The sequence below is a fragment of the Piliocolobus tephrosceles genome, chromosome 11 (assembly GCF_002776525.5).
Source record: "Piliocolobus tephrosceles isolate RC106 chromosome 11, ASM277652v3, whole genome shotgun sequence".
NCBI classification, from domain to species: Eukaryota; Metazoa; Chordata; class Mammalia; order Primates; family Cercopithecidae; genus Piliocolobus; species Piliocolobus tephrosceles.
Window position 1 is genome coordinate 18,222,629 of NC_045444.1, and position 26,107 is coordinate 18,248,735.

The following is a 26,107-nucleotide window of genomic DNA, read 5'->3' on the forward strand; positions in this document are numbered from 1 at the left end:
CTTCAAATGCCAATTTGGACTGGATGCATGAGAGTGTGTCTATGACTCTTTCACAAAGGAGCAAAAGAAGCAGTTTCATGCCTTACTTGTCAATCTAGTTCTTATACTTCATAAACAACAGACATAAAGGTCTTTGCTTCTTTCTGTTCTCCCTTGGCAGTATGTAAAACTAATATTGGCTGAGCATGTAATTAACCTTGAGTTTAAATTCAGCATACTTAATCCCTTGATTAATGCTAAGATTAATGCCCAACAGGAAAGGTTGAAAGCTTAAATGTCTGTGAATGCGAGCATGAAATGAAATCCTAATAACCAGTACAATGATTTGGATTTATGAGCTGTGTTGGCTGCTAAAGATAACTTGGAAATGGTGTTGCACAGACTAATTTGTCAAAGTGGGCAGTGATAAAGAATGGGCTGTTTAGGTTGCAGGAGAAAACCTGAATGAAAAAACAACTAACATTTTGGGGCGGGCCAGGGAGTACTTTTAAAAATATCATCACCGGATTGTTGCCCGAGAATACCAACACACACCCTTTAAATGTTCAGCCCTTTGAAATGGGAAATTCTCTTTCCTCAAGACAATATTTCTGGGCAGTTAAGGAGGTGGCAGAGATTTACGATCATATTCTTTTCACCTTCTCTGTTCAGCCTTTATTGGTATCTTTTTCATCTATATATATTTGTTGCTCTTACTACCCGAGTTCTAAGGCATCCTTAGTAAAAGAATTAAAAAAAAAAAAGAATCCTGAGTTTCCAGAACAGTATTTGTTAGTCAGCCTAACTGATCTCTGTTTCTCCCTTTAGCCCCTTACCCACTAAAGTTCTTAGCAACACTTCCTGTTTATGAATGTTATATACCACAACGGTTATATTTAGACTTCTTGTTCTGGCCTCCACTCTACAAAAATCAGAAGGGCAAAGGACAAGACTTGCCAAAACCCAAACCGACACTTCTTTGACTGCTTCTTGGAATACATGTGGCAGGATGGGGCTTCTATGCTGTCATCTCCAATTTGTTTTTTATACATATTTAAATATTGTCTCATGTAATTTATATGACCCTAAAAGTACTTTAAAAATTACTTTTAAAAGTATTTAAAAATACTTTCAAATTTTTTTAATGTGCAAAATTTCAAGCATGTACTACAAAAGAGTATAACAAACTCCTGTGTGCCCATTATCCATATTCAACAATTGTTAATTCATAGCCAATCTCATTTCATTTATAACCTCCTCTGCGTCATTATTTTAGGACAAATCTCAAGCATCATATCTGTTTCAATTTGTATCTCTAAAAGAGACTCTTTTAAAACATATTGTACAACTATTCTCATTATAACTGCTAATACTATTTCATACCTAAAAATTAACATAATTCCTTCACATCAGATTAGTATTCATATTTTCAAGCCATTGTATAAATTAAAGTGTATTTATTTGAACTGGGTTTCCAGTAAGAACCCTAAATTGCAATTGTTGATGTCTTCTAAATCTCTCTTCATTTTAGGTTCTCTTCTGTCTCTTATTTTTCTTCCTTCTAATTTTTTGTTAGAGAAACTGCTTCATTGCCTTAGAGTTTGTCTTACTCTGAATTTTGGTTATAGCCCATGTTGTTGCATAACCTGGCTCTTTGCCCCCTTCTATTTCCAGTAAAGTGATAGCTAGATCTGAGGTTTGATCAGAATAATGTCTAATATTGTTTGTGCAAGTTATTTCATGAATAATGGTATTATATACTTGAGTTAGGAGGCACATAATGCCTGATTTCTCTTTCTCTCTCTCTCTTTTTTTTTTTTTTTTTTTTGATGTTAGCATCATTGATCAGTGCCCAGGTTCATTAATTCATTAATAGTACCTTCTTAATATATATCAGGAATACTTCTGTGCAGAGATGTGAGTCTTCGTCAGGTATGTGATCACCCTAAGAGGAAGTTCATAGAAGAAACCATTTATTTCCCAGTTCATTTCTTAGCATATTCCAGCTTTTTTTCTTTCTGCTTGCTTGCTTTTTGTTTTTTATTATCATTATGAAGTAATGGATTAAAACATATGAACAGTCTGTTGCAGTTATTTTCTTACTGATTGTCAAGTTGCCCTGCTTTGGCCAGTGAGGACCTATTCATACTGCTTTCTCAGACCTTTTGACATGACCATGGTAGTTTGTAATAGTTTTCGTGTTCTATGGTATGCCAAGATCTTCCAGATTCATATCATACAGTTCCTACCCTAGGCCTGGAACCAGCATCTCTAAGAACCACCTTGCTTCCCCGGCCTGCATACCACCCCAGTTTCTCTTAGAAATAATGCCTAGGGGTCACAACCTGAGTGCCAAGAGCATTAATTGCTATTGATTTTTTTCTGGCTGCTGGAAATTTAACAGTGAATAAACCCTCCTCATTATGGTTGTGTTATGTAAGGAGAGATAGCTAGCAACATCAAAAGAGTAAGATGTATCATCTCCTAGACTGTAGTACATGCCTGGGGAGAAATACTAAAGAGGGAGCAAGAAGTACTTATGATAAGTGATGGTGTCAGTTTTGGATAGAGTTTGTCAGGATAGGCCCTACTGAGAAGTTGAGAAAATGATGTTTTACCATATTTGAAGAAAGTGAGGGAGTAAGAAGTGCAGAAATCTGACAGATGTTTAGCAGGCAGTGGGAAGAGAAGTGCAGTCGCCCTGGAGTGACCATTAACACCTAACGTTAACAACAAGTACAAGGAAAGTCATCTCCACAGAGAGTTTTGTCTGTTTTGTTCTCACGTACAGTGATGTCTGGCACATGTATTTATTGAATGAATGATTCTATTTGAAGCATTTTTTTTAAATCAGCAATAAATAAAATCAGTTGAGTGGGTAACTTCTAGCTCTAACCCTTCCAGTCTTAAAAGAATGTCGTAAACTTTGTAACATTAAAATAGGCTAAGACATTTGAGCTGAGACACGAAGCAGGGGTGTTTTGAGCACTGATTAACATGTTTAATATACAGTAGTCCTCTCTTATCCATGGGGGATATATTTTAAGACCCAGTGGTACCTGAGACTGAGGGTAGTACCGAACCCTGTATATACTATGCTTTTTCCTTCACAATGTTATGGCTTCTCTTTGGCTTATCTGAACTGGGGCAGCATCATTACTCTTGGGCTTTGGGGCTGCTATTAAGCAAAATAGGGGTTTATTGAACACAGGCACTGAGATACTGAGACAGTTGATCTGGTAACGTAAAGGCTACTAAGTGACTAATGTGAGTGGGTTGTGTCTATAGCATGGATCCCCTGGACAAGGGAGCTACTCCAGCCCTGGGCATGATGGAGCAGGAATCACAAGCATTCATCATGCTACTAAGAGCAGTGAGCAATTTAAAACTTCTGAATTGTTTATTTCTGGAATTTTTTATTTAATATTTTCAGGCTGCGGTTGACTGTGGGTAGCTGAAATATCAGAAAGTGAAACCGTGGATAGGAGGGGACTACTGTAATGCTCTCTAATATTATGAGAGCATACAAGGGATCAGACTAGACTGTTGGAATGGAATGAACCAATTGTATTAGAAAGCACAGCTTTCTTGCCCATTTGTTATTCTCATTATCACTTAGCATAATTGCACATTAAACACAAAAAAAGCTATATCATTGGTGTCTAAAATGTGACTACCTCTTAAAATTGAGTGACTTTAATTGTCAAAATGCCCTCATGTGGATACAGACCAGTTGGGACCAGTTTTGCCAGCATCCAGTGGGAGCTGTGCCTAGTGAGAGTTGCTATCTAGAAAGTATCTCTATACATTATCTCTGGTTGGCTACAGAGGAATTTACTGCTTCTCATGTGTAAGGGAAAATTGGCTTTTCTTGTCTTACAGCAATTTGGGATGGATTATTGAGTGTCTCCTCCCTTGTTAGAGCCTCACTGGTTTTGTGGCACATTGAACACTTACTACAGCATCCCTTTAAGTTCTGCATGCCACCTCCCCACCCCTGATATGCTGAGCAGAACTCTCATGGATCACTCTGGCCCTGTACTCTGTCTCTTGCAGGTAGTCAGTTCTGTACTTTGTGTTAATAATATTCCTACCTGTCTTGGCAGGGGCAGCAGTACAGTGTTATAGGAAACACATAAGACCTGATTCCCTGTCTGGATCCCACCACTTCCCTATGTGGCTTTGAGGTTTCCCTTGAGTTTTCAGTCTGGTTTCTCCTCATTGAGGTCAAGATAAAGCCTGCTTTGCCTCCCTCAGTGTATTGTTGAAAGGTTCCAATGAAATGAAAACAGTGAAGCGCCACGTAAGTGGAAAAGAGTATCATTATCATGAGTCTCTTTAGTGCCCCCAAGTCATGCTTTTTGATTTATTCGTTCAGTACTTAACAAATACTAATTGAACATTGCCTGTGTGCCAGGTACTGTTTTCAGGGCTGGGGATAGAGTGACGAACCAGACAGATGAGGTTTCTGTCCTCAAGGAGCTTACTTGCAGATGGGGCAGCAAACAATAAAATCAGCACCTAAAAGGACTGACACAAGGGATGAATACTCTGAGGAAAAATAAACTAGAGAGGATGAGAGTAGCCAGGTCAGTGGGTCAGGGAAGGCTTCTCTAAGGAGAAGTTTGAGCATAGTATGGAAGGAAGTAAGGGAGTGAGGCATAGAATACTCTAGAAGGAAGAGGGTTTCAAGTAGAAAGAAGAACAAATGCAGATGCCCTGAGCTATAGGGTTACCAGATAAAATACATTACAGCCAATGAAGTTTGAATTTCAGCTAAACAATGAATTTTTTCAAGTGTAAGTATGTGACAAACGCTGTGTGGGACATACTTACACTAAAACAAAAACTGTTGTTTATCTACGGTTAAAATTTAATTGAGTACCCTTTTTCTTTTCCCTAAATCTGGAAACCCCACTGAGATAGGGACGAGCTTGTGTGTTCTTGGGAGTTGCAAGGAGGTTGGCTTATGTAGGGCAGGATGAATGAGGCAAACACTGTAAGAGTTGAAGTCACATTCTGTAAGATCTTGGTATAAATTCTGGATTTTATTCTGAGAGCAAGGAGAAGCTGTTGCAGCATTTGAGTATGTATAGAATGTGATCCAATTTTGGTGTTTCATTTGCTCTTTCTTCATAGAACAAATGGTAGGAGCAAGAGTTGGAAGCAGAATTGTTGCTACATTCGTTAACCGTAAAGCACTGCCGTGCACTAAGAGTATAATCATTTTAAAGGATTTCTTTTAGAAGACCTAGGCGGTGATACTCCAGTATTGAAGACGGGACTGTGCTTATGGGACTGTAGGAACCAGAAGTTTAGCCAATGTGCTTCAAATACTGATTGAGCTTACCAGATCTGGACAAGACAGGTGGCATTTCCATCTTTAGCTGTGTCTAGTCTGTGCTTCAGCCTCTTCATCTAGCATGATAAATTATAGCCTTTCTCAGGAGGTTATTTGAAAAGACCAAATGAGATGACGTGTGTAAAGGGCTTGTCCTCATGCTTGGCTCCTAGTACATCACAACTTTTATTCTTATTCTCTCTCAGCCCACTCCCCCTACACAACTCTTCAGATAAGGACCAAAATATTAATCAACTCAGGTGTTGGTGCAGAGGACCAGTCTTAGAAAGCTGAACCACTTACCACTTACATGAGTAGACATCCTTTACTATCTGCACTTTGTCATTAAAACTTTAGAAAGTAGAGGAGTCGGGAGTTGGCATGTGGTAGAGAGAAGTGCAGGGGGCTTACTTTTTTTTAGCTTATCCCTTAATGAGTAACTTCATTTGATGTCGTCAGTATAACAAATGTGTATATGTTTATGAATGTGAGTATATATAAGTGTAATCAGTGATTGAATAGATATATAGTCAACTGTATTCATTTGATATATGACCAACTAGCCTAACAGGATCACATAAATTCTGTCTTTCAGATCTTACAGGATAATAAAATTAAGAGGGTTACCTGATCCAACTCTAAAGTAGATGAGAAAACTTGAAAGCCAAATGGTTTAAAATTACATGCCTAGTTATTTGCAGAGTTGGACATAGAGTCCATTTTGACTGATCCCAGATTCAGTCATCTTTCCCCGCTGAAATAGGTCCCTTATCCCTCACTAAGCTTGGCCTAAAGGTAACTCTAAAGTATCCTGGTTAGGGAGGCAACAAATTTCAGTTGTCACTCAGCCCTGCCACTCACTAGATAAGTTATAGCGGCAAATTCACATTAAGCCTTGACTTCATCCCAGGTAACATGTTGATAGTACCCATGTTATAAGGCCCTATGGGGAATTAAATCATGTAGTGTGTGTGTTATGGAGCCCAACACATTGTAAGTCTTCATATGTGATGGCATGCTTATATAACTCCTTTAAAAATTATTCTCTTAATGTTCATTGTGAAATGTATAATATGTAGATTAGCAAAAAGAAAATGAAAAGCACCCAGAACACCATCATCCAGAGATGATCTTAGACTTTTCGTATGCATTTTTCTCGTTTAGTTTTGATTGTACTTAAATCATCTGAAAAAAACAGCATGAAATCCTGTGTGTCGGTGACCCATTAGAACAGAACACTTCACATTAATCATGAAAGAAAAAGCCACAACAAAGACTAATCATTCTTTCAAAAGAACAGAACATTACTACTAAAAGTTTTGCCATGTTATATCTAACAACATGCATGTATACATTGAATCTATTAGTTTTCCCAGTAACTTTGTTACTTTTTCTTTCCCTCTTTAAACTCCAACTTGAGTTGTCTATGTATCTGCCAACAAGTTTTTTCCCTTTAATATAATGAATTGTCTATCCTACAGACCTTGGAAATAAGTCTTACCAGATTAGACTTCTAGGGACTCAGAATGCTTTGATTCGCAGTGTTCATGTTTAAGCTGCAAAACCCTTTTTGTTCAAGGAAGTTTAAATCACTGTGAGGAGGAATGTCAAAAAAACAAATTGCTATCTTTTGTATCTCCTTGTTCAAGAAAAGTGATTTTATAGGGTCCTTTCCATGGAATGTGCATTAATGTTCTAAAGTTTTAGCCTGGCTGGTCTTTGTTTTTGTTGCCTCTTCATTTTGTGGCCTGAGGCTAGTGAGCTAAAAATATTAGTTCATGTCAAAGAGTTTGCTTTCCAATTGAAGGTTACTGGAGGAATGCTTCTCCTGGATCGATTGTTGTGTGCGTGTTGCCATGAGTTCAGACGGTTTTAATTTCTTAGACTTATAGTGGTGAATTGTAGGCTACTTTTAAGACTGTCCAGTCCCTTCCCTGTCAGACGGCTTGAGGCAGGTCTTTCCCAGGCCATAAAAGCTGGGCAGAGATGGGGTTGATGGCAGAGGGTGGTAGCGGGGAGGTGGGGCACCCAGTGTATCTCCATACTGAGGGGAAATATTAAATCGTGTCCCAGTAAGAGTACCAGGAGCCACAGTTGAGACAGTGTGAAGGAAGGTGGTCAAAGACAGCTGTAGGACGCTAGGGCTCTGAGAGCCAACAGTAGAAGAGCTATTGAGAGTGACTTGAAATAGAGCCATTTTCAGGTCAAGAAGGTGGTGGGGCTCACCTTGGGGTCCAGCTTTATTGGTAGCATCCTGTACTGGTGGGTTAAGCTCGTTAAAGGACTCTGGACAGATCAAAAGAAAGCAAAGTTAGGGATTAGGAGGTTGTTATTAACCTTCAGCAACATTTTCCCTGAATGTTATTAATGGTGTTCCTATTTAGGAAAATGTTGCTCATTTGAGAGCTGTTTGTTTCAGTACTTGGAGTTATTGCCAATGCTGGCTGTCTTCCAATCCTGGTAATCCTCCGAGGTTTCCCAAAGAAAAAAGTGCTTTGTTTTGTTTTTCCCTTCTCCCCATGGGATAACTGGTTTATGTATAATTTAATTATTTTGTTAACCAGTTATCCTATCACAGCATACAAAAACAACCTTAAAAACCCATCTTCCCGCTCTGTGCTAAGATGTTCATAATTGATTTTCCCACCATTACGAGTGCATGTATAACAGCGAAATTTCTTGCTAAAAGCTAAATTGGACTGACTCTATCTTTTGTATTTTCAGGAGTGCCGTTGGAGCCTTAGGAAGTGTAGTACCCAGTAATTTAGAATAAGAAGTACTAAAATAAATGATTGGTTTCAAAAAGGCATTACAGTCTTGAGGCTTCTGTAGGGAAGTCATCTTTTTAAAAGTCACCTGGGACTGGTATTTTCATCACAGTGAATCTTGAAAGATTCTTCTTGCAGTGGCAGAGTGGGGAGGGAACTTTATCACTATCTGGTCTTGCTCATGTCTCTCCTCTTAGTTGATTTTTTTTAGTCTTATTTCATCTTTCCCCATCATGCCATTTCTGGGAAAACGTTTTATCCTAGTGGGTGGTTGATAAATTTGGTTGTTTATTTAGTGTGAGGTTTATTTCAAATCTGTACCTTCCTTGCTCATCCTAATTTTTTTTTTTTTTTTTTTTTTTTTTTTTTGGCGGGGATGGGAGTGGGATGGGCTGACATTAAATATCTCACAATCAAGTCTACAATCCATTTGAAGCCTTCATGTTATAAATATGCTTTATTGAGTCCATTTGCACAAATCTAATTGGAGCTAAATAATTCAATCTGGCCTAAGAATACAAGGTACAGATGTGCATAATGCTGCTGAGACCAGCTTAGGCTTCATCCACTTGCAGACTTTTTCTTTGCTGTTTTTTCTCATTTTTCTCATTTGTGGAGCTGCAGATATTGCCTTTCATGGTCATGTTGTTGTCAGATCCCAGTGATTACACTGTAGGCCTCCAAGGCAAGTTGGTGTTTTCTTTTTTATGAGTAAAAACCATTTCAGCTTTCCTTGTGGGGAATCCTTTTGAGTCTTTGAATCATTCACAAATATGGTAAGGTCTAATTTTATTCCATAAGAAGAAAAGAGAATATTTCACTTTTCCTATTCAGAGCTTCCGCCCTCTCGCCGAGCTTTGCTTCTCTCTGCTTATTGCTTTGGGATCATCTGCAGTGGCAGATGGCTTTATGCAAATCAGGCCAATTACTTTGGTTATAGTACAGATCACCTTGCATTATGAGTAACTTCTAGATTAGTAAAACCGACATGTTTCTTGGAAAACTTAGCAAGACTGAAAGGGCAAACTGTCTTGTGCTGACCCATGAGGCCATGGTTCCACACATGTCTCTGCCATCTTAGTGACCGCTTTAAGGACATTCCCTCACTCTCCTGCTCATTAAGTTTTATGGGTCTACCTGGCCATAGAAAAATTATTTTCAATGCCTGTTTGTCAGCCATATTTCATAATCTCATTATTTATTAGTAAACAGGTGATAATGCTGTCTTCATTATGACTAGTTTTGGCAGAGAATAGACATCAATATAACTTTAATGCATTTCTCATTTTTTTGCTAGAAATTAGGTTGCCTAATAGTCTTTGATAACCTTTGCTGAAATAATTTCTATAAAATCAAATTCTTTTTTCCTTTCTCTTTCCTCCTCCCCTCAATTTCTAAACCTTATGCATTGACAGAACAATCCATCTTCCAGAATGGCTCTCACAAGATCATCAAGGTTTTTTTTTTTTTCTCCTCCTCAAATAGGTTTTATCACCTTATTTCTTGAGATAGTGTGAAGTGAATAGCTAAAAAATGAGAGAAACCTTGACCAGTTAGCCCTAAACTATCAGTAGCATTCCTAACCCAGATAAAGGATTGAGTTCTGTGGCTTCAGTGCCATTCAATTTCCTTTCCAGATATGCCACAACAGATAAGGATCATTCCTGTCCGTTTGCTAAATGGTCACAGAGACACCTTACATTCTCATTCCCCTGTGGCAATGTTTCAGTCTTTTAACTTTCTGCCATTAGACTCCCTTTCCTTCTGGTACAGAGATGTGAGGATTAAATGACTAAGGAATTAATTGCTATAAAGTACTTTGAAGGACAGATGTAAAGTATAATCTCTTTCTTCTGACCTTTGCTGCTGATTGTTTCATCTGAGAGGGCACTTGTATCTCGAATACTAGCTAAAAGCATGGGAATTTGGCTAATAATTAAAATAGCACATATTAACATAGTGCTTGTTGTGTGCCAGAAGCTGTTCTCGGTGCTTTGTTTGTATATTAATTCATTATAGATGAAGTTGCATACTTAGTGTCACTGATGTTTTTTAGGTTGAAAATTGGTGTCCTCATTTACCTTGGAGAGCAAAAAATCCCTACGAAGAAGCTGATCATAATTCATTGGTAAGTGATTTTGGAAAACTCTTTCTAGACTTGGGCTTTTAGGTCAGATGCCAAGTGATACATGTGGAATCTTCTAGAAATGCCAACTGTAACCTGAAATAGTATTACACTGAAAAACTTCTGTTATTCATCTCTGTGGAAGTCTAGGTGACCAAATCAGTCAACCGTTAACATATGTTTGTTTACTGTGCAATTCTCTGAGGGTTCCTAAATGATGGGCTACTGATATGAGTAAGACCTGGTACCAGATGTGGAGGCCCTATGTGATCTAATAAGGGTGATGGCAGATAATGACCATCTCTGTCACAAATGCTGTAATATAGGCCTGTGGGAATTAATGAGGAAGAGCTCATTTTAGTCTGCAATGTTCAGGGTAGATTGCATAGTGAAGATGACATTGGAGCTGAATTTAAAATGATGAGTGATTTTATATAAGGTCAAGGAGAAAAGGGTATCTCTCATAAGGGAAAATGAGAGCATGGCAGTTTCTGGGGGTAGAGCCTGCATGGTTCAGTTGGCCAAGGCCATAGGGGATTGGATGAGCTAGACTGAAGATGAAACTGGGAAGGTCGGAAGGGGACTGTGAAAGTACTTGTTGCCCCATTAAAAGCTTATGTCTTTATTCTTTAGAACATAGATCAGCAAACTTCTGCAAGATACCCAGATAGTAAATAGTTTCATCTTTGCAGGCCATGTGGTCTCATTGCAGCTCCTCAATTCTGCCATTGTAACAGAGAGAGCAGCCCTAGACAATATGTAAATGAAGGGGCATGGCTGAGTTCCAGTAAAATTTTATGCACAAAAATTAGCAGTGAGGATTGAGCCCAAGGGCTGTAGTTTGCTGATCCATGCTGTAAACCACAGGAGTCCTAGGATATTGTTTAGTCAAGAAGGGAAATGAAACTGGGTGTGGTGGCTCATGCCTGTAATTTCAGCACTTTAGGAGGCTGAGGCAGGAGGATTGCTTGAGGCCAGTCATTTGAGACCAGCTTGGGCAATACAGCAAGACCCCATCACTACAAAAAATTTAAAAACTAGCTGAGCGTGGCGTGTGCCTATAGTTTCAGCTACTTGGAAGGCTAAGGTGACAAGAGGATTGCTTGAGCCCAAGTTCAAGGCTCCAGTGAGCTGTGATCATGCCACTGCATTCCAGTCTGGGTGGGAGTGTGAGACCCTATCTCAAAGGGGAATAAAGAAAGAAAAGAGATGAGTGTTTAGAATGAGCTATGGTGATGGCTGAAAAGGTGGATTCAGCATGTTTGAGATGTTCTGTGAAATAAATATTGGTTATTATGTTTCTCTGTTATTCCAGTCACTGATTGTATCCAGCTGTATTCTCTAGAACATTAGGAAAAATATTCTTCCTGGCTTTTAAGTTATTCTGGTCTGAATTTTATTTTATTTTATTTTATTTTATTTATTTATTTATTTATTTTTGAGACAGAGTCTCGCTCTGTAGCCCAGGCTGGAGTGCAGTGGCCAGATCTCAGCTCACTGCAAGCTCTGCCTCCCGGGTTTATGCCATTCTCCTGCCTCAGCCTCCCGAGTAGCTGGGACTACAGGCGCCCGCCACCACGCCCGGCTAGTTTTTTTGTATTTTTTAGTAGAGACGGGGTTTCACCGTGTTAGCCAGGATGGTCTCGATCTCCTGACCTCGTGATCCGCCCGTCTCGGCCTCCCAAAGTGCTGGGATTACAGGCTTGAGCCACCGCGCCCGGCCTGGTCTGAATTTTAAATTGTACTTGCTCATGGCAGAAAAGTAGTATTCCTGGCTCTTAAATTCCTTAGAGAACAATGAATTTTTGTTTGGACTGGGACAAAACCAGAAGATGAACATTTATTTCCCTATTTAACTCTGTGGACAGAAAGAGGCTTTTTGGCAACTTCCACGTTGTCAAACAGCCTGCTAAGAATTGACTTCAGTTTTCTTAGAAGTCTGCTGTCCTATGGTAGATCCAAGTGGCACAGTAAATTTGAGTGCTGAGAATTTCAAGGTACATCAAGCATACTCATTATAAAAACTGCATTTGAACATAGCTCAGGGCTTTGTAATGCCTATGCTGCTTTTCTCGATTTCTAATTTTTTAATGATGTCCCTTCCGGCAGATCAGCAGTCAGCAGCCTTAGCTTCAATTTGCAGTCCTGGGACCTTAAAGTCAAAGCTGCAGCAGACAAGACTTACTTTTGAAGCTCTGAATTTAATTGACTAACCCTTTTAAGTTTTCAAATGTCACGTCATGAAAACCATTATGCTTTCTGACTTTTTATCTTCTATTTATTTTATTAAATTTCTGTTGCTAGGCGGAAATTCGTACAGATTTTAATATTCTCTACAGTATGATGAAAAAGCATGAAGAATTCCGGTGGATGAGACTACGGATCCGGCGAATGGCTGACGCGTGGATCCAAGCAATCAAGTCCCTGGCAGAAAAGCAGAACCTTGAAAAGAGAAAGCGGAAGAAAGTGAGTTTCTTATTAATTCAGTGCAGTTAGATGCCAGTTTTCTTTTAAAATTTGATTTTGCTTGGAAACAAGACTAAGAGAAATGTCCTATCTCAAACGATATTCCCTCAGGGTGATTCTGCTCAGTCTCTTGTACAGCTGTTTTTGGGTTGGCCTTTGCCTACTTACAATGCTCCTACTTAGCAGGGTCTGGCACAAGTTTCTTGGGTGAAGCCAAGCAGAATATCTGCCTGTAAGACTTTTCCTTCGAACCTGTCTTTGTCAGGGTATCAGGAAACTTTCCCCCATTTCCTTACCTGAATCCAACCTTTGAGAGCTTCCTATTATATCATCATGAAAATTTTATATTTTTGTTGTTTTTCATCCCTGGCTTTTGGACAGCCAGTGAATTTCATTGTTACTCTGTCTGGTTGGTGCTTCTGCTTATGCTCATAGGAAAGAGAGAGAAGTTTGATTAAATTTGAGCCAGTTTCTTTCTAGTTCATGAGGAGAGACTTGGAAAACCTCTCGAATACCCCTGGACTTAGAAGACATTATGCCCTGTTAGCTATAGATTTGGTGGTCTGGCTTTAGATTAACTGTTCTGATTTCAGAACTGAGCAAAGGGAACAATTTGCTCCCACATCTAAAAAACTTAAAAATGAGTTTGGTATTCCTAATCCAACTGATTTGATATGTTTGAAAAAGAAAATAAAGATATATTTGCAGGACCCCAAGCCACAGTTTGATAGATCACTTTTGCCTAGATCTCATGAATTTGTGAGACAGCAGGATCAAACATTATGTCACCAAATGGTTGTGTATGGAAGAGCATGTGTTCACATGCGCAGGTGGACTGTAAAAAGAAATAAAGACTTTTTCTATATATTCCTGTGGAGTAACCTCGAGGATGTATTGTTAGGTGAAGAAAAGTAGAGAATAGTGTACATTATTTTTAAGAGAGAGAGGGAATTTACATCTATGTATACATATAGATATATACAGATACATACATTTGCTTCTTGCTCTTAGTTTGAAAATGTATTTTTCTTATGTTGATAAACTAAAAAATAAAGGAGATGGTGATGATGGTTGCACAATAATGTGAATGTGCTTCATGCTGCTGAACCGTATACATTAAAATGGTAAATTTTATGTTGGGTGTATTTTACTACAATAAGGAAAAAAAGAGGTCAAATAAGGGGAGTTGGGATTAGCATGGAGGCAACAGAAACTGCCATAGAAACTAGACTTCTAAATATATCTGACTTTGTAGATTTGACACTGGAATCGTTTTATGTAAGTGCTACATGAAATTTTATTACCAAAAACTAAAAATTAGGAGGAATACAAAGCAAAAGAACTGACTATATATCCATCCGGTTTTGATGGAAGCACACAGAAAGACTATTCTTAGTGACTTTAGAACACAGTAAATGATACACTTCTGATGAGATATCACAAAGGATAAAAAACTGTAAAAACATCTTAAAACCATTTTTATTAATCATGTAATATGCAGTAGCATTGATATTCTCATTCTGAATCCACTGTGAACATTGGAGTAAAGCAGATGAGTAATTATGTTAGTGTCTTTGAGAAGTGGGATTTGCAGTGTGGAAGAAAAGAATTAATGGATGGTAGGATTGGTGATGTTATGTAAAAACACTGTAACCCTGAGTGTGAATTGGAAGCACCAGTCTGAACTCATGATTTGCTTTATCTTTGAGGAAAAACAAATTTCCTAAGTAGGGCCACAGTAAGGCCTATAAATAGTAATAAAATTGAGTCCCTTAAGCCCCACACTTTAGTCTCTAAATGCTATTTCTACTAAGTGGTATAAGAGGTTCTTGGAAAAATGGCTTATTAAGGTCCAAGGCAGAAATTGTACCTGTTGAGCCTAGAACAATCTTGTCAGGCACATGTGTGGAGAAGCTATCAGAGAAGACTAGGATCGTGTCAAAGGAACTTAGGAGCCAGCTTGGATAGCCTCCCACAGGCCCAGGTGTGACAACTGGAGAGTTGGTGAGAGGAGTATCCACAATATTTTGAAGCATATCAAATAGCTTTGATGTTATAATGATTTTTTTAATTAAAAATCCTCATAGATCATCATTAGAGTAGGCTAAAAAACAAGTTTATTGTTCTGAAAAACTGGCAAATAAAGAGAAAGAATCAAATATTTACCAGGCTCCTTCTATACCAAATACAAGTTTGGCTGCATTTATCTATAACCTTAGAGTTAACCTCAGGGTGACCAAATAGTTGATGAGGGGTAGTTTCTCTTCATAGAGAGGTATTCCAGCTAATAAACAAAGAATGGTAAAATATCATTTTGCAGTCCCCAATGGATTAATGGATCTAGCTAGTGACCATCAAGGACTGCTAACATCCCAAGACAGACACACCTGTACATTGTTTCCTGTGAGGCTAAGAGACATATGAGGCAAGTATTATGTATGCTCTCTGACTCTTGAATCGCACCAGTGCACTTAGAAAAAATAAAGGGCAGTTGAAGAAGTATGAATATTAACAGGATATCAGATGATGTTAAGGAATTACTAGGTTTTTTAGGGATAGTAGTGATGTTCAAGTTATATTTTTCAAGTGAAGGTTTGTTCCTTTCAGAGATACATACCAAAATATTTACAGATGGAAGGATATGTCTAGAATTTGCTTTGAGATAATCTAGAGGGGTTGGGAGAAAATGAGGGTATAGATTAAGATTTGTCACGCATTAATAACTGTTGAAGCTACACAGTAATTACTTTGGTATTGACTACATTGTCATGTTTGCCTTTCTATGTGTTTGAAATTTTCCATGGTAAGAGGTTAGAAGTATTTTAGCTGTAGATAAAAGACCAAGAGTGTTAGAAAATGTTGTCCTGTCTTACCTTCCTTTAATCCCGATTTTACAAATACACTGTGCTTTCAAAAGGTGGGATTATCTGTCCATAACCTTGTACTCATGGCCATACTAATGGCTGCAGTGATTTTATTTCTCTAAAACCACAATGAAAAATGATTTCCTTCCTTTGTACCTTCTAGAAAAACAGCATTCCCCACACTGAGATTTTGTTAGGTTGTAAACATGACTATGGGATTTGTTGATCACTTCTTGGCGCAATACTGTGCATTTTGTATGTGGTTCAGTGTGAATCAGTATATGCCTCTCTGTTTTCCAGGTCCTCGTTCACCTGGGACTCCTGACCAAGGAATCTGGATTTAAGATTGCAGAGACAGCTTTCAGTGGTGGCCCTCTTGGTGAATTAGTTCAGTGGAGTGATTTAATTACATCTCTGTACTTACTGGGCCATGACATTAGGATTTCAGCTTCACTGGCTGAGCTCAAAGAGTAAGGAGATTACTTTTCAATTTTAAAATCAGAATACAAAAAAGAAATTGTAAACTCTTAAAGTGTTACCTCTATTAGTGTGTAATTTTTTGTCGAGGAAAATGAAAGTGATAATTCGCTAAACAGGAGATAAGAAGATTATTTTCAGGAGCTAAATACATTCACTGTGAAAAGGATAATATGTTTTCATTGTAGCTGAAGGCTCCAGAGGCTTCATAAATGAATGCCAGAAAATTCAAACTAAGGAGCTTGTTCTTTGCTATTACAGGTGCTTCCAACATCTGTAGCACAAAACATTATTGACTTTCCTAATTCCCTGTCTCTTGCTAAAATTCATACCACTGCCTACTCAACATCAATCTTTCTAAGTCTTAAAACAGGGCAGGTTCCTGTTTGTAATTTAATTTGGATAGAATAAATTTCCTGAAAGCCCTGAGCCAGTCCTTTTTCAATTAGCCAACTTTCACCTGAGTCTGTTAACTCTACTTGGGTGTTTTATTTCACTGAAATTTGCTTCTAGCTCCAGCCCTCCTGTAATCCCTTCTATATTGGCATAGATGGCTGAGCAGGGACGCTTCCATCCCCTGCAGTTGCTTAGGATAACTGCCCATGGAGACTTCCCACCCAACAGTCAAGTTGCCATGTAGCTATATGTCATATATTTCCAGAAAAAAATACCTTGAATGAACATTCTAGAGCTCATTGAGATGAGAGACATGTTAAAACAACATATAGTGGCTCCCAGCACTTTGGGAGGCCAAGGTAGGTAGATCACTTGAGACCAGGAATTCAGGACCAACCTGGCCAACATGGCGAAACCCTGTCTCTACTAAAAATACAAGAATTAACCAGGTGCAGTGGCCCATGTCTGTAGTCCCATCTACTCGAGAGGCAGAGGCTACAGTGAGCTGAGATCATGCCACTGCACTCCAGCCTGGGTGACAGAGCAAGACTCTGTCTCAAAAAAAAAAAACAAAAGCAAACAAAAAAAAATTGGATACACAACCTACAAAGTGGCTGCATTTATACAGTTAGCAGTCACTCATCTGGTCCCTTCTGTAGGCTAGTTTTGATGTGGGACATACAGAGATGACCAATGCGTGGTCAAGGAGCTGCCAATCATTTGATAATTACAATTAATATATTACATAATAACTACACTAATTCCAGTTCTATTGGTGCTAAGTGAGGTGTATGTGGATGCTAGAATGTAAGCACTGGGATTGCAGAAAACTGAGTATTGTTTGTCACTGTGTAGTGAGCATCTAGATAGTGCCTAGCAAGTAATGAGTACTCACATAACTATAGAGTGAATGAGTGAAGGAATAAATAGGTGAATGAATGAGTGGGTAGGTAAATAAATGGAGTGCTGTGGTAGTACCAGGGACAAGTACTGCCTGTGGAGGTCAGGAAAGGCATGTTAGGGATTTATCAGTCAGAGACTGAATTCGATGGTCGAGGGAAAATTTGTTCAGTATGTCCTCACTTAACATTGTTGATAGGTTCTTGGAAACTAGGACTATAACTGAAATTATGTAAAATCAAGCCAATTTTTTTCATTAACATTATAACCACTGATTTGAAGGAAATGACTTTATTGGTGGGCCTGCTATCTGTTGTTTTGTTTAAAGTCCCGGTTTTCAGGAACCTATTGATGTTAAGTGAGGACTTAACTCTAGTAGTCTTTATGCACACTGGGGTCAGGGCTAGATGTGTTTTATTTAAGAAGATAATTGTGGAAGCAACATAGAGCAGTGGTCTTTAAATATATCTATACTTTAGAACCACCTGGAGATCTTTGTATTTATCTTTTAACTTTGGGGTATCTTTTAAAACTCCCACAGACCATGCCACAGGCTAATTAAATCACAACCCCAACCCTTGAGGGTAGGGCAGAGCCATAAGTATTTTGTGATGCTTCCAGGTAATTTCATTATACAGGGGAGTTTGGGAAACACTGAGCATGGGGTGGACCAGAGATCAGCAAACTATGGCTCAGCAGGCCAAATCAGCCCTCTGTCTTTTTTTGTAAATAAAGTTCCATGGGGCCAGGCATGGTGGCTCACGCCTATAATCCCAGCACTTTGGGAGGCCGAGGCGGGTGGATCACCTGAGGTTAGGAGTTCGAGACCAGCCTGACCAACGTGGTGAAACCCTGTCTCTCTTTTGTAAAAATATAAAAATTAGCCAGGTATGGGGACAGGTACCTATAATCCTAGCTACTCAGGAGGCGGAGGCAGGAGAATCGCTTGATCCCGGAAGGTGGAGGTTGCAGTGAGCCAAGATCGTGCCATTGCACTCCAGCCTGGGCAACAAGAGCAAAACTCCATCTGAAAATAAATAATAAATAAAGTTTCATGGGAACACAGCCATGCCTATTGTTTACATATCATATATAGCTGTCTTCATTCCACAACGGGAGAATGGGCCAGTTGTGACTGAGAATGTATGGCCTGCACAGATGAAGATATTCACTGTCTGGCCCTTAACAGAAAGGGTTTTCTGACTCTTGGTAAGAAACTGGTTCTGCAGAACCTAGTTCTTTCATAAACAGGGGAGAAGGAAGGAGGGTGGCTGATGTGGTGGTAATACGGAGCTGTCGAGCAGAGTCCTGTTTGTGACTCGTGTCCTTTGAAGCAGGATGTTCATTATTTGGTGAAGGATTATTGTGGGGTGTGAGCCAGGATAAGCAACAGTGGTGATTGATTAGTAAGTGGGTGGCAGTAGGGTTAGCAGTTACTTGTTCCTACACATGAAATTGGCCTACCAATCAAGTACATCATCACACTCTGAGCACAAGTGTGGTTTTGTGTAGATGGATGCATGGGTGGGGGAAAGGGTGAAAAAAAAATAAAACTATAAACCATAGTGCCAGTTCTGTAATATGGTCAAGCTAGGAGGAAAAATTTGACATAGGAGAAAAAGTTAAGGAACAGTATGAGACAGGTAGAAAGAAGTTAATACTATAGAGGCTAGAAATTGAAGACATTTAGAAAAAGGGGAAGGGGGTAGGTTAATAAGGGTGCTGAGCAGTAAGAACAGGCTCTGGGGGAGAAAACTAAGTTGTTGAGTATCTGGTATTCATTAGGCACTTTCTTTTCAATATCTCATTGTGAAGAACCTCTGAGAGATTGGTGTCCAGTGCTCTTTGTGTCCAGTCCTTGTTTTCTGGAAGATGAGCAAAAAGTTTGAGAGAGGTTGAGTAAATTGTTTAAGGTCTCACAGCTGCTACATAGTGGTGATGGAGTCAGACCCATGTCTTCCTTGATTTCAAAGACTGTGTTTATATGCCACCATTTGCACCATTTTGCAAGAGTCAGAATCAGGGTACTGGGTTGGCCTTAATGGATGGAAATAATTTATATAAGTAGCAGATTCGAAAGGGCCATGCTGTCATCTCTAATAAGAATTGTTGTGGTGGCATTTGACCATTAAAGTTGCCAAGTTTATTACCTTTTAAGTAAATGATTTTTCTCTTTTTTCTCCCCTGTCTTTTGCCGTTTCTCTAGAATCATGAAGAAGGTTGTAGGAAACCGATCTGGCTGCCCAACTGTAGGAGACAGGATTGTTGAGCTCATTTATATTGATATTGTAGGACTTGCTCAATTCAAGAAAACTCTTGGACCATCCTGGGTTCATTACCAGTAAGTGCTGCATGGTTTTCTGACTTAAGGGGGTTTTCCCCCCTCCTTAACAAAGGTTGCATGGTTGTGGGTAAAAAAAGCTTATCAAATAGTATCTTTTCAGCTGTATGGAGTGTATTGCTCATTCATAATTGAAATTCAGATTCTCAGTGACGTTGTACTTTCTTTGGCTATTCATTATTTTCATTGGTGTCTTAAAAATAGAAAACAAGTGTTCAACCTCCTTTCTACCTTGACTAGTATTAATACTTACCTTCCTCTCAGTATATGTATGCCAGTGTTATCTATTTAATCAAATAACCATTTTGATAAGATACGTACAGTGTCATTTCTTGTGTTCCTTGGGTTTTAGATCATGATTGACTTTTCTTTTTTTTATTTTTATTTATTTATTTATTTATTTATTTATTTATTTATTTATTTATTTATTTATTTTTATTTATTATACTGTGAGTTCTAGGGTACATGTGCATAGCGTGCAGGTTTGTTACATATGTATACTTGTGCCATGTTGGTGTACTGCACTCATCAACTCATCAGCACCCATCAATTCATCATTTATATCAGGTATAACTCCCAATGCAATCCCTCCCCCCTCCCCCCTCCATGATAGGCCCTGGTGTGTGATGTTCCCCTTCCCGAGTCCAAGTGATCTCATTGTTCAGTTCCCACCTATGAGTAAGAACATGCGGTGTTTGGTTTTCTGCTCTTGTGATAGTTTGCTAAGAATGATGGTTTCCAGCTGCATCCATGTCCCTACAAAGGACGCAAACTCATCCTTTTTTATGGCTGCATAATATTCCATGGTGTATATGTGCCACATTTTCTTAATCCAGTCTGTCACTGATGGACATTTGGGTTGATTCCAAGTCTTTGCTATTGTGAATAGTGCCACAATAAACATACGTGTGCATGTGTCTTTATAGCAGCATGAATTTATAATCCTTTGGGTATATACCCAGTAGTGGGATGGCTGGGTCATATGGTACATCTAGTTCTAGATCCTTGAGGAATCGCCATACTGTTTTCCATAATGGTTGAACTAGTTTACAATCCCACCAACAGTGTAAAAGTGTTCCTATTTCTCCACATCCTCTCCAACACCTGTTGTTTCCTGATTTTTTAATGATTGCCATTCTAACTGGTGTGAGATGGTATCTCATTGGGGTTTTGATTCGCATTTCTCTGATGGCGAGTGATGATGAGCATTTTTTCATGTGTCTGTTGGCTGTATGAATGTCTTCTTTTGAGAAATGTCTGTTCATATCCTTTCCCCACTTTTTGATGGGGTTGTTTGTTTTTTTCTTGTAAATTTGTTTGAGTTCTTTGTAGATTCTGGATATTAGCCCTTTGTCAGATGAGTAGATTGCAAAAACGTTCTCCCATTCTGTAGGTTGCCTGTTCACTCTGATGGTAGTTTCTTCTGCTGTGCAGAAGCTCTTTAGTTTAATTAGATCCCATTTGTCGATTTTGGCTTTTGTTGCCATTGCTTTTGGTGTTTTAGACATGAAGTCCTTGCCCATGCCTATGTCCTGAATGGTACTACCTATGTTTTCTTCTAGGGTTTTTATGGTATTAGGTATAACATTTAAGTCTCTAATCCATGTTGAATTAATCTTCGTATAAGGAGTAAGGAAAGGATCCAGTTTCAGCTTTCTACTTATGGCTAGCCAATTTTCCCAGCACCATTTATTAAATAGGGAATCCTTTCCCCATTTCTTGTTTCTCTCAGGTTTGTCAAAGATCAGATGGCTGTAGATGTGTAGTAGTATTTCTGAGGACTCTGTTCTGTTCCATTGGTCTATACCTCTCTTTTGGTACCAGTACCATGCTGTTTTGGTTACTGTAGCCTTGTAGTATAGTTTGAAGTCAGGTAGCGTGACGCCTCCAGCTTTGTCCTTTTGACTTAGGATTGTCTTGGCAATGCGGGCTCTTTTTTGGTTCCGTATGAACTTTAAAGCAGTTTTTTCCAATTCTGTGAAGAAAGTCATTGGTAGCTTGATGGGGATGGCATTGAATCTATAAATAACCTTGGGCAGTTGGCCATTTTCACGATATTGATTCTTCCTATCCATGAGCATGGTATGTTCTTCCATTTGTTTGTGTCCTCTTTGATTTCACTGAGCAGTGGTTTGTAATTCTCCTTGAAGAGGTCCTTTACATCCCTTGTAAGTTGGATTCCTAGGTATTTTATTCTCTCTGAAGCAATTGTGAATGGAAGTTCATTCATGATTTGGCTGTTTGCCTGTTACTGGTGTATAAGAATGCTTGCGATTTTTGCACATTAATTTTGTATCCTGAGACTTTGCTGAAGTTGCTTATCAGCTTAAGGAGATTTTGAGCTGAGACAATGGGGTTTTCTAAATATACGATCATGTCATCTGCAAACAGGGACAATTTGACTTCTTCTTTTCCTAACTGAATACCCTTGATTTCTTTCTCTTGCCTGATTGCCCTAGCCAGAACTTCCAACACTATGTTGAATAGGAGTGGTGAGAGAGGGCATCCTTGTCTTGTGCCAGTTTCAAAGGGAATTTTTCCAGTTTTTGCCCATTCAGTATGATATTGGCTGTGGGTTTGTCATAAATAGCTCTTATTATTTTGAGGTACGTTCCATCAATACCGAATTTATTGAGCGTTTTTAGCATGAAGGGCTGTTGAATTTTGTCAAAAGCCTTTTCTGCATCTATTGAGATAATCATGTGTTTCTTGTATTGGGTTCTGTTTATATGCTGGATTACGTTTATTGATTTGCGAATGTTGAACCAGCCTTGCATCCCAGGGATGAAGCCCACTTGATCATGGTGGATAAGCTTTTTGATGTGCTGCTGAATCCGGTTTGCCAGTATTTTATTGAGGATTTTTGCATCGATGTTCATCAGGGATATTGGTCTAAAATATTCTTTTTTTGTTGTGTCTCTGCCAGGCTTTGGTATCAGGATGATGTTGGCCTCATAAAATGAGTTAGGGAGGATTCCTTCTTTTTCAATTGATTGGAATAGTTTCAGAAGGAATGGTACCAGCTCCTCCTTGTACCTCTGGTAGAATTCAGCTGTGAATCCGTGTGGTCCTGGACTTTTTTTGATGGGTAGGCTATTAATTGTTGCCTCAATTTCAGAGCCTGCTATTGGTCTATTCAGGAATTCAACTTCTTCCTGGTTTAGTCTTGGAAGAGTGTAAGTGTCCAGGAAATTATCCATTTCTTCTAGATTTTCTAGTTGATTTGCGTAGAGGAGTTTATAGTATTCTCTGATGGTAGTTTGTATTTCTGTGGGGTCCGTGGTGATATCCCCTTTATCATTTTTTATTGCATCTATTTGATTCCTCTCTCTTTTCTTCCTTATTAGTCTTGCTAGCGGTCTGTCAATTTTGTTGATCTTTTCAAAAAACCAACTCCTGGATTCATTGATTTTTTAGAGGGATTTTTGTGTCTCTATCTCCTTCAGTTCTGCTCTGATCTTAGTTATTTCTTGCCTTCTGCTAGGTTTTGAATGTGTTTGCTCTTGCCTCTCTAGTTCTTTTAATTGTGATGTTAGAGTGTCAATTTTAGATCTTTCCTGCTTTCTCTTGTGGGCATTTAGTGCTATAAATTTCCCTCTACACACTGCTTTAAATGTGTCCCAGAGATTCTGGTATGTTGTATCTTTGTTCTCATTGGTTTCAAAGAACATCTTTATTTCTGCCTTCATTTCGTTATGTACCCAGTAGTCATTCAGGAACAGGTTGTTCAGTTTCCATGTAGTTGAGTGGTTTTGATTGAGTTTCTTAGTCCTGAGTTCTAGTTTGATTGCACTGTGGTCTAAGAGACAGTTTGTTATAATTTCTGTTCTTTTACATTTGCTGAGGAGTGCTTTACTTCCAATTATGTGGTCAATTTTGGAATAAGTGCAATGTGGTGCTGAGAAGAATGTATATTCTGTTGATTTGGGGTGGAGAGTTCTATAGATGTCTATTAGGTCCACTTGGTGCAGAGATGAGTTCAATTCCTGGATATCCTTGTTAACTTTTTGTCTCGTTGATCTGTCTAATGTTGACAGTGGAGTGTTGAAGTCTCCCATTATTATTGTATGGGAGTCTAAGTCTCTTTGTTAGTCTCTAAGGACTTGCTTTATGAATCTGGGTGCTCCTGTATTGGGTGCATATATATTTAGGATAGTTAGCTCTTCCTGTTGAATTGATCCCTTTACCATTATGTAATGGCCTTCTTTGTCTCTTTTGATCTTTGATGGTTTAAAGTCTGTTTTATCAGAGACTAGGATTGCAACCCCTGCTTTTTTTTGTTCTCCATTTGCTTGGTAGATCTTCCTCCATCCCTTTATTTTGAGCCTATGTATGTCTCTGCATGTGAGATGGGTCTCCTGAAGACAGCAGACTGATGGGTCTTGACTCTTTATCCAGTTTGCCAGTCTGTGTCTTTTAATTGGAGCATTTAGTCCATTTACATTTAAGGTTAATATTGTTATGTGTGAACTTGATCCTGCCATTATGATATTAACTGGTTATTTTGCTCGTTAGCTGATGAAGTTTCTTCCTAGCCTCAATGGTCTTTACATTTTGGCATGTTTTTGCAATGGCTGGTACCGGTTGTTCCTTTCCATGTTTAGGGCTTCCTTCAGGGTCTCTTGTAAGGCAGGCCTGGTGGTGACAAAATCTCTAAGCATCTGCTTATCTGTAAAGGATTTATTTCTCCTTCACTTATGAAACTTAGTTTGGCTGGATGTGAAATTCTGGGTTTAAAATTCTTTTCTTTAAGAATGTTGAATATTGGCCCCCACTCTCTTCTGGCTTGTAGAGTTTCTGCTGAGAGATCTGCTGTCAGTCTGATGGGCTTCCCTTTGTGGGTAACCCTACCTTTCTCTCTGGCTGCCCTTAAGATGTTTTCCTTCATTTCAACTTTGGTGAATCTGGCAATGATGTGTCTTGGAGTTGCTCTTCTGGAGGAGTATCTTTGTGGCGTTCTCTGTATTTCCTGAATTTGAATGTTGGCCTGCCCTACTAGGTTGGGGAAGTTCTCCTGGATGATATCCTGCAGAGTGTTTTCCAACTTGGTTCCATTTTCCCCCTCACTTTCAGGCACCCAATCAGATGTAGATTTGGTCTTTTTACATAATCCCATACTTCTTGCAGGCTTTGTTCATTTCTTTTTCTTCTTTTTTCTTTTGGTTTCTCTTCTTGCTTCATTTCATTCATTTGATCCTCAATCGCTGATACTCTTTCTTCCAGTTGATGGAGTCAGTTACTGAAGCTTGTGCATTTGTCACGTATTTCTCGTGTCATGGTTTTCATCTCTGTCATTTCGTTTATGACCTTCTCTGCATTAATTAGTCTAGCTGTCAATTCTTCCACTCTTTTTTGAAGATTTTTAGTTTCTTTGCGCTGGGTACGTAATTCCTCCTTTAGCTCTGAGAAGTTTGATGGACTGAAGCCTTCTTCTCTCATCTCGTCAAAGTCATTCTCTGACCAGCCTTGATCCGTTGCTGGCGATGGGCTGCGCTCCTTTGCAGGGGGAGATGCACTCTTATTTTTTGAATTTCCAGCTTTTCTGCCCTGCTTTTTCCCCATCTTTGTGGTTTTATCTGCCTCTGGTCTTTGATGATGGTGGCGTACTGATGGGGTTTTGGTATAGGTGTTCTTCCTGTTTGATAGTTTTCCTTCTAACAGTCAGGACCCTCAGCTGTAGGTCTGTTGGAGATTGGCTGAGGTCCACTCCAGACCCTGTTTGCCTGGGTATCAGCAGCAGAGGTTGCAGAAGATAGAATATTGCTGAAGAGCGAGTGTACCTGTCTGATTCTTATTTTGGAAGCTTCCTTTCAGGGGTGTACTCCACCCTGTGAGGTGTGGGGTGTCAGACTGCCCCTAGTGGGGGATACCTCCCAGTTAGGCTACTCAGGGGTCAGGGACCCACTTGAGCAGACAGTCTGTCCCTTCTCAGATCTTACCCTCCGTGTTGGGAGATCCACTGCTCTCTTCAAAGCTGTCAGACAGAGTCGTTCGGGTCTGCACAGGCCTCTGCTGCTTCCCCTGTTGTTTTTTTAGCTGAGCCCTGTCCCCAGAGGCAGAGTCTACAGAGACAGGCAGGTTTCCTTGAGCTGCTGTGAGCTCCACCCAGTTCGAGCTTCCCAGTGGCGTTGTTTACCTACTTAAGCCTCAGCAATGGTGGGCACCCCTCCCCCAGCCTCACTGCTGCCTTGCGGTTAGATCACAGACTGCTGTGTTAGCAATGAGGGAGGCTCTGTGGGCATGGGACCCTCCTGGCCAGGTGTAGGATATATTCTCCTGGTGTGCCTGTTTGCTTAAAGTGCAGTATTGGGGTGGGAGTTACCCAATTTTCCAGGTGTTGTGTGTCTCAGTTCCCCTGGCTAGGAAAAGGGATTCCCTTCCCCCTTGTGCTTCCCAGGTGAGGCGATGCCTCGCCCTGCTTCAGCTCTTGCTGTTCGGGCTGCAGCAGCT

General features: G+C 39.4%; 1 protein-coding gene across 8 annotated transcripts in view; it reads left to right on the forward strand.

Moving 5' to 3' along the window:
- Positions 1-26,107, forward strand: part of MGAT5 (alpha-1,6-mannosylglycoprotein 6-beta-N-acetylglucosaminyltransferase) — a 340,494-nt gene that overhangs the window by 209,216 nt on the left and 105,171 nt on the right. For all 8 annotated transcript variants that reach the window (XM_023193752.1, XM_023193751.1, XM_023193756.1 and 5 more), the window contains exons 6-9: positions 10,145-10,216; positions 12,518-12,679; positions 15,844-16,013; positions 19,523-19,657. In XM_023193752.1, coding sequence (XP_023049520.1) covers positions 10,145-10,216; positions 12,518-12,679; positions 15,844-16,013; positions 19,523-19,657 — 539 coding nt within the window. The remainder of the gene's footprint in view (positions 1-10,144; positions 10,217-12,517; positions 12,680-15,843; positions 16,014-19,522; positions 19,658-26,107) is intronic.